This window comes from Notolepis coatsorum (genome assembly GCF_963971535.1).
Source record: "Notolepis coatsorum genome assembly, chromosome: 10".
Classification (NCBI taxonomy): Eukaryota; Metazoa; Chordata; class Actinopteri; order Aulopiformes; family Paralepididae; genus Notolepis; species Notolepis coatsorum.
This window is the reverse complement of record NC_140174.1, coordinates 23127019-23135671: the sequence shown is the minus strand read 5'-3', so window position 1 is coordinate 23135671 and position 8653 is coordinate 23127019. Positions and strand designations below refer to the sequence as shown.

At 42.6% G+C, this 8653-nt stretch overlaps 1 protein-coding gene across 1 annotated transcript; it reads left to right on the top strand.

The window, feature by feature from the left end:
- The first annotated feature begins 241 nt into the window (after nt 1–241).
- On the top strand, nt 242–7498 carry tomm22 (translocase of outer mitochondrial membrane 22 homolog (yeast)). Its single transcript, XM_084322879.1, has 4 exons — nt 242–512; nt 1249–1367; nt 3267–3384; nt 5810–7498. Exons 1-4 carry the CDS (start codon nt 417–419, stop codon nt 5882–5884), a joined length of 408 nt encoding a protein of 135 aa, XP_084179005.1. The 5' UTR covers nt 242–416; the 3' UTR covers nt 5885–7498.
- The last annotated feature ends 1155 nt before the right edge of the window (nt 7499–8653 follow it).

The window sequence follows — 8653 nt, the reverse complement described above, 5'->3', positions numbered from 1 at the left end:
CCAGATCTACAAATATATACAGTACTGTTTATGAGTACAAACATAGTCTAAAAAGAGAGTATATATATATATAATACCCCACTGATAAATGTGAATAATGTATTGCTGTGTAGACAGTACAGTGTTCTCACAAATACACACATAACACTGCTATTAGACACCTCGTACGGCAGGGGGCACCATTTATTTGAGCGGAACCAGCAAATGACCCTTGTTCCCAATCATCATCATCATCATCCGACGCACAAGCAGCACGCTTCCCTTCCCGGTGACCTCGGATTGTCGCAACCAGGACCAATGCACGCCTCTTCGGATTAACATTAACAAATCACTATATCACCCTAATTTGACAAATCGATTCGTCTAAATCTTCCTAGACGCTCGGTTTGTGTCGCTGATCTAACGCCATAGTCTCCATGGCTACCATCGAAGAGCTAGTGTCCCCCGCCTCGGGCCCTTTAGAACCCCACCGGCCCCCCGAGGACGAGATCGATGAGGATGACGACGAGGAGGTATGGATGGATGGATGGAGTTATGAATGGAAAAGTTAACAAACAACAGCGTATTAATAGGTCACAGAGGCGGAGACTGTAGCGGTGTTCTCCCTCTTAGCTAATCACTAATGTTAGCTTGCTTGCGCTACTAGCTAACTGGCTACTTACTGTTCGGTAGCTGTGAGAGGACAACCTCTGGTCCTCCTTTTAATTCCTGCCAGTAGTGATTTTTGGGGATTTTTGGTTACTTACACTTACAGTACTGTATATTTGAATATCGTATATGTCACAAATGTAACAGTACTAAATACCTGTATGTCATGTATGTCCCTATGCCATAAATGTCATGTATGTTGTGTATGTCATAAATGTCACTATGAATTGAAAATGGGGGACCCTGATGTAAACAAGACGAACGTCTTTCTCTGGTCTGCATCCCCTTAACAATTGTGTGTATTGAGCCGTACTGTATTGTACCCATTCTGCAATCTGTTAAATAAAGTTTGCATTCATTCATTCAGTGTTGCCATGCTCAGTGGCCCTTGGCATGCCTAGCCTAGTATTATACAGTGACTGTGCTTATCTGGTCAATATCATCAGCGTATGTTTTTGTGTGATTGATTGGTCCCATGTCTTGTCATGAGCTATGTTGTTTGCGGTCCAGAGTCTCATGTAATGCGTTAATAATCTTCTCTCTCTCTCTCTCTCTCTCTCTCTCTCTCTCTCTCTCTCATATACTCTCTCTCTCGCGCAGCTGGATGAGACCATGATGGAGAGGCTATGGGGTCTCACTGAAATGTTCCCTGATACACTGCGCAGTGCTGCTGAGGTGTCCGCACACTGTTCTGTCTCTGTGGTCAAGAACTTATACAGGTAAGCCCCTTGTGATCCTGACTGCTCCAGATGACTGACTCTCTTTTTCTATACGTCCTTCTCTTACTGGGAACATGCCCAGTGCCATCATGCAATGCTTGTGTAATGGAGAATGCTTGTGTACTGAATAATTTCAGGTAATTAACATTACTTATTACATGCCGTTTTAACATTCGCCGAAATGCTTGATTGTGATTGGTCAATAGCGCTCGTCAGAGGTCCGTTATTACTTGATAACGGACCTCTGCCGAGCAATAATGACTGCTGTACGCAGCTGGACCAATCAAGCCCACTACACACACTGTATCAGTGCTGCTCAGCATATGCACAGCTGCACTCAGTCATCAGTGCAATCAGACCACAGACCTGCCGGCTGCCGATAATAATAATCACTTTATTTGGGCTGACAGAGCCACAGAACAAACGTTAGCCATGTAATAAGCGGGATAATGTATAGTCTATACTCTGTCATTGTCGCAAAATAATTGACCTTCACTGACGTTTAAAACACCTCGGCTGCGCCTCGGTGTTCTAAACTCCGTGTCGGTCAATTATTTTGCGACAATGACCTCGTAGCTATACATTATCCCTTACATATCTCTTGTTGTGGAATTAACACAACATTATGCATCCTTTTGACAATAAATAAAATCAGAATTTCTTCTTACTTGCTTGCCTGGGTAAATAAAGGTTATAGAAATGTAAAAAAAAAAATCTTTATTTTTTTTAAACCGATATTTTCCGATATCACATTTTAATGCCAATATCGGCCGATAATATCGGACATCCCTAGTTCCCTCGCATAAGGACAGACTAAAAACAGTGCCTAATTGCCTCTACGAATGGAATGTAACACCTGACTACCGGCGCTATTGATATGCAAAGTAGCCAGGTGGGTACTGCGAGTTGGCGCATCAGTCGAGTGCAGCGCATTCCTGTGTGCACGCGCGTGCACATCCGTGCGTGTGCGTGCACGCGCTTCTGCTCACAAAACTTTGGTTGCACGGAGTGCAACCTCGTCCCATGAGCAATGCATAATCAATCAAGTGCACACTTTTCATTTGACTCACGTAGTAACACGGCTGCCTTCCATGCTGGCAAGCACAGGACTCGTGGTTGAGGTACAGGTCTTAACCTAGGAGAGGAGGCTACAGTCCTTGCTAGCACGAATGCCACCTGTAACGCACCCATGTAACCTAGTCAGGGTAGGAAATGTAACTATTTTATCCAGTGGCTAGTGGATTCATACATTCGCCAACATAATTAAGATTTTACAATAGAAAAGAGACTGGTTGTTTACCTGCCAAAGTGTATAGTAGTCAAACTGACAGCCACAGAGAAAATGGTCAGCATTTAGCTACTGGTTGGTGCTCCAACTCTGAACATAGTTCACATAGCCTGCCTGGCCTAATACACTTTGTTTATGAACATAGTTCACATAGCCTGGCCTAATACACTTGGTTTATGAACATAGTTCACATAGCCTGCCTGGCCTAATACACTTGGTTTATGAACATAGTTCACATAGCCTGCCTGGCCTAATACACTTGGCTTCTGAACATAGTTCACATAGCCTGCCTGGCCTAATACACTTGGCTTCTGAACATAGTTCACATAGCCTGCCTGGCCTAATACACTTGGCTTCTGAACATAGTTCACATAGCCTGCCTGGCCTAATACACTTGGTTTATGAACATAGTTCACATAGCCTGCCTGGCCTAATACACTTGGTTTCTGAACATAGTTCACATAGCCTGCCTGGCCTAATACACTTGGCTTCTGAACATAGTTCACATAGCCTGCCTGGCCTAATACACTTGGCTTCTGAACATAGTTCACATAGCCTGGCCTAATACACTTGGTTTCTCACTTGTTGTTGTGATGTTTGTGTGTTAATAGTTTTTCCCGTGCGGCGCTCTGGGTGGGAACTACCTCTTTCATGATCCTGGTGCTTCCTGTGGTGTTTGAGACTGAGAGACTACAGCTGGAACAGCAGCAACTACAACAGCAGAGACAGGTGTGTGTGGGGGTGGTCGTGTGTGTACGTAAACACAGAAGAATATAGATGAATGACCCAAGCAGAGCCTTGCCCTCATATCACATGGAGAGAGAATGGGTGGAGTTGTGAGATTTTCCTATTGAGTTTTATTGTTTATTGAGTTTTATTTATACGTGTCTAATGTGTGCCAAATAAACAGACTTTGACTTATCAGGGCTGCCCCCTCTTAACACTTTGAGTGCCAGCCATGGCATAATTTGTTATTTCATGCCAACCGTTGAGTACCAGGAACGAGATATGCCGTTTTTTTAAATCGTTATTTTTTTTATTAGCGATTCCCATTCATATTTCATCAATCTAGCCGCACGTTACCACTGGCACCTCTCTCTGAGCTCGAATTGGGAAAATACCGCCCCCTATCGTCTCTCCGGATGGTACTGCACCCCATTGGATTAGACTGAATGAAACGCATGAGAAAAAAAGAGTCCGGAATCCACATTTTACTTCTCAGGCATGTAACCCGAGCCGATCGGACTCATTGTGGACCATCAGAACAGCGTGGAATATATGTTTCCAGTACCCAGCGTTGGATCAATAAACGCGATCGATATTTGGAATGGCGATCAGGAATGGGAATAATCTTTTTGGAGAACATCTGATCTGAGGTAAGGAATCTATTTTACCAGTATTGGGATAATTACTGTATTACAGTAAAGCACGATTCCTGCAGAAATAATTTTTTCTGAAAGTTTAAAAAAACTATCGTTTTTCAAAATTGTATAAAACGAAAATGAACCGAAAAATGTATTAAAAAGAAATCCGTTTCGACAATGTTGACTGCAAACAAGTCATTGATAAGCGACGGTCGTATTAGACACATAGCCATAATTTAAGATATAGTTTATGCGTTCACAAATGCGAGTGCTCTGTCATTGAATAGAGTGGTGGCATTCAACGGGGTAAATAGGACACGGAGGCCGGCACTCAAAGTGTTTATGGATACAGTCTGGGGTCTTAAGTTCTTTAAGACTATTTCTCAGCTTTTTCTTTGTTTTTCATGCTGAATGAGTTATTAGACATTTGTCATTACTGTAAAATTAGTACACGACGATCCAGCGTCACGACAGTACTCTATATTAGAGGTCCTTCTGCATGACTGCATTCATGTGCAGAAGGGCAATAATGTGAGAAACAATTGCATTTGTCAATTAAATGGCTCAATTAACCTCTTAAGCCCTAGCCATATTTTCAGAAAATTTGCCTAAAAGTACATACCCAAATAAATGGAAGATTGCTCCACTTCTACAAGGTCCATTTGCATGTTCTCGGTATCTAGGGACATCTATGGACCTCAGGGAATGTATTCCCAGTGTCAGAGATATTGTGTCTTGTCTGTTACTATGCTTGAGTAAATTGTAATGAACCAAAGGAGAATATAAATTATTGTTATTATTTCTTCTTTTTTCCCATCTTTGACAGTGAATAACACTATGCTAACATTGACCAGATGTGAAAAATTGCCACTGAGCTCATTCAGCACCTTCTTGAGATCAAGTGTACTAATCTACAAAATCTAAGCAAATTAATAAAGGGCAGATGATTTACAGGGGGTTTTGCAGATACAGTACTGAATTTTACCATCCGGACACATGCAATTTGAAATATGAATATAGAATATCAGGCCTGTAAATTACCTTATTATGGCCAAGTCATACATTTATGGATTGTGCCAAATATCCTCTTTCTAATGGCGGAGTTAAATCTGGATTTATTACCACCAGGTGCCCATTAAAGGGCAGCAAAGACTGAATTAAATTACAGTTACTTTTGTATAATGTCCATAGCTCTGCCATTTTTCACCAGATTGCAAACTTTTTTTTCACAGAAAGGTAAAGAAACAATATACGTTGTATTTTATGGCAATAACATTCAGGTTTGTTCGACCCGTGAGATATAATCACGAAAATAACGTCAATATTTTTTGGATAGAATATTTTCAGCCCTGGGTCTCCTCTTTCTTAGAACTACCCTTTCATGTGTGTGCGTACGAGTCCTGGTCGTTGCAACAGCCACTCTTTCTGTTCAGCAGGGAGGGGATCTGGGGGAGATAGCGTGAACCTCTGCACACGTTACACTCTCCCAGTGAAACTCCTCGCTGTCTGGGGAAAAGAAGCAGTTGGCGACTCCACATGTATCGGAGGAGGCGTGTGGTACTAGTAGTATACACCCTCCCTAGACCAACAGTAGGCCAGCGCAACGACCAGGAAGGGGTCAAAAAAGAAAGAAAAGAAAAGAAAAAAACAACTAACCTTTGTACTGTATTCTACTACTAAGGAATCTACCTTGCCTATATTACTATCTACTATGCTAATATGTCTATACTACTATGCACTCAAGACTGTAGCACCTAAGTTCAACACTGTTTCCCTCTCTGTCCCTCCAGATCCTATTGGGACCCAACACCGGGATGTCCGGCGGGATGCCAGGCATGATGCCTCCCGCCCCGGGGAAGATTTGACAACGTGGTCCCCTACACACAAGCCAGAGAGCTGTTACTAGCAAGGGAGAGGGGCATCTCTAGAGAAGAGGGAGAGAGACGCGAGGAAGATGCGGAAGGGGAGGATCAGAACAGGAGTGTAAAAAGCAAACGTTGTATCCGGTCCGCACAGCAGCAAGGCTCATTCCAACATCCAGTATTGGCCAATCGGAGGGGTCACAAGAGGTGGACGATGACATCGTCGTCATGTCCTGGGTGTTGCAATGTATCCCCTCTCTCTCGCTGTCTCCTTTACTCCAACCATCCTACAGAGACTGACTTCCTGGAGCACTGTCCTTCTTATGTTATTATTATTATTCTTTTTCTTCTTTTTTTTTCTTTTTTAATTTTAATATACGTATATATATATCGATATGAATCGTGTGTGTTCCTTTGGGGACAACAGGGGAATGCGAGTAATTATGTATAAAAAAAAAAGGGGGTATAAAAGAACTTGTAGAGGTTATCAATTATGTCAATGTGCGTTTCTTGCAGTCTGAACGTTTTTGTTCGTCTGTTCAACAACGTTCTTCCTGGGAACGGTTGGAACTCTTTTAGTTTCCGCAGATGCTCGCTGGTTCCTCTTGTACGCGGAGGAATACGGTTAAGAGATCGGACGCGGAACAATCTTATACAGAATGGGCTGTATACTGTGGAACGTTTACAATGTAGCACGTAGAAATGTGATTCCTAGAGCCAGAATCCCCCCCCCCCCCCCCCCCATATGCTAACTGACATACCCGTATACACTTTTTACACTGCATTTCTATTTCTACATTTTGTAACGTCTCCACTGTAGATATCTACGTGTTAAACCCATCTCTTGTAGCGGGGCCCCTAGTTCTTGAGATCCTACCGTGTCTGCTAGGTTAAGTTAGCAACCTTTTTAACAACCGATGTGTACTCGAGGAACCAGGTGACCATGGCGATCCACGTTAAACCAATTGGAAGTAGCTGACTTCTTTAATTTGCCACAACGCCCAGACCTTATAGTTCTCCAAAGACAAAGCCATACAATGTTGTATGTTTCTTTTGACATAAGTCTCGTTTCTCCATGGGAACTAGTTTGCACAGTCTTGGATCAGTCCAATAAAAGATCTGCTCTGATGATGTAATTTGATGCTCTGTGTAATTGGATGTATTTCTGAAAATGTCCTCATCAGTCTTTTCGTCAACGTTTGCCTTGACGGCTTTTGTGGTGAATTTAGGATAAATCTGTCCACACTACAGTACCCGTTCATGTTCAGTTAGTTTGAAGAGAACATCAGTTATTTTTCTCTGCTGTTAAACCGTTTGAAATTGACAAGTCTCTTACCTCTGCTCACTGAGCAAATCTATGTCTTGTGTCCTCAACATGACTGCAATTGCGTATTAAAAACACCAAGGAGATGGAAAGCATTGCGTGTCTTAATTTTGGATTGTGTGATGTGATTTATGTAGGCTTGTATTAGTCCACTGCTGTATTACAGCTCTAAATTACTTGCATAGGGGCCTTAGCTATTTTTGACAAAGCAAACGCACCCTGGATTGATGCAGCAAATGCACACGCTGCCAATGTGGATAACTGATGCTGCGGTGAAAAAAGGCACATCACCAACACGGAAAGATGTTTACTGACAAAAGTATTTCACCTTGTAGGAGAAACCTTGCTCCCGACATAAACCAAGTAAATCTCCAAGGTCTAGTTGAGCTGTGTCGTGAATTTGGCACAGTTGCTATACAGTAGCTTCCCGCCTTGTGTGCAAATTTGCTGAAAGCATATTTTCATTGGCTTCCTATTGTAATTCTGGGTGAGTTAGAATGTTATGTATCATATCTTCAGAAACCTCGGAATTTGCAGTTTCATGCTGTATAATATATGACACTAGCATTATGCTGTAAGATTTTAGGGTTGAAAAGTAAGCAGAAAATATCTCTTGTGTGCGTGCAGGCTCCCCATCTGCTTGCACACCACAGTTTGAGAATCACTGGTTCAGCCGGTGTGTGTTTGAGAGAGTTTCCTGAGAGCAGTTACACATTAAGTTAGAGAGCAGATTTGTGAGTCAGAGAGGCATGTTTCAGTTTATGCTCAAGGCCCACTTTACATTCTGTAAATGTACTGTACATGGGCGGGGGGGGTGGGGGTTAATACAAGGGCCCCATATTTGCTTTCCTGTGACAAAATGGCATCCAATGTAATAAAAAAAAGTCAACCAACGAACTCGATTCTTGTACCGGATCTCCTCACTGGTAAACAAGAATACCCTGAAGACTCTGGCAGGAGCACTCATTCAAGGGTACTACGACTATGCTTGCATCTCATGGTACCAAAGCACCTCAAAGGCGCTAAAAACAAAATTACAAACATCTCAAAACAAACTGGTCAGACTACTGCTTGACCTTACTCCTAGAACCCACCTCACCCCTGCCCACTTTGACAACCTAGGATGGCTTAGAGTAGACGACAGAGTACAGCAACTTGCAATGGGCCTGGTCTACAAGATACACTATACGACTAAGGTACCCATGTACATGTAAAAATACTTCCCAAAGGTCAGTGAATACCACAACCACTACACCAGAGGAAGCTCAACAAATCATGTTAAACCCAGATTCGGCTCAAACAAGGGACTAAACACGTTTCGCAATTATGCCACATCAATGTGGAACGCCCTACCCAAAGCTGTAAAGGAATGTGAATCCCTACCCACATTCAAAACCGCTCTTAAAGCACCTACGGGAGGCTGCAATTCGAAACTGGCCACCGTAAAT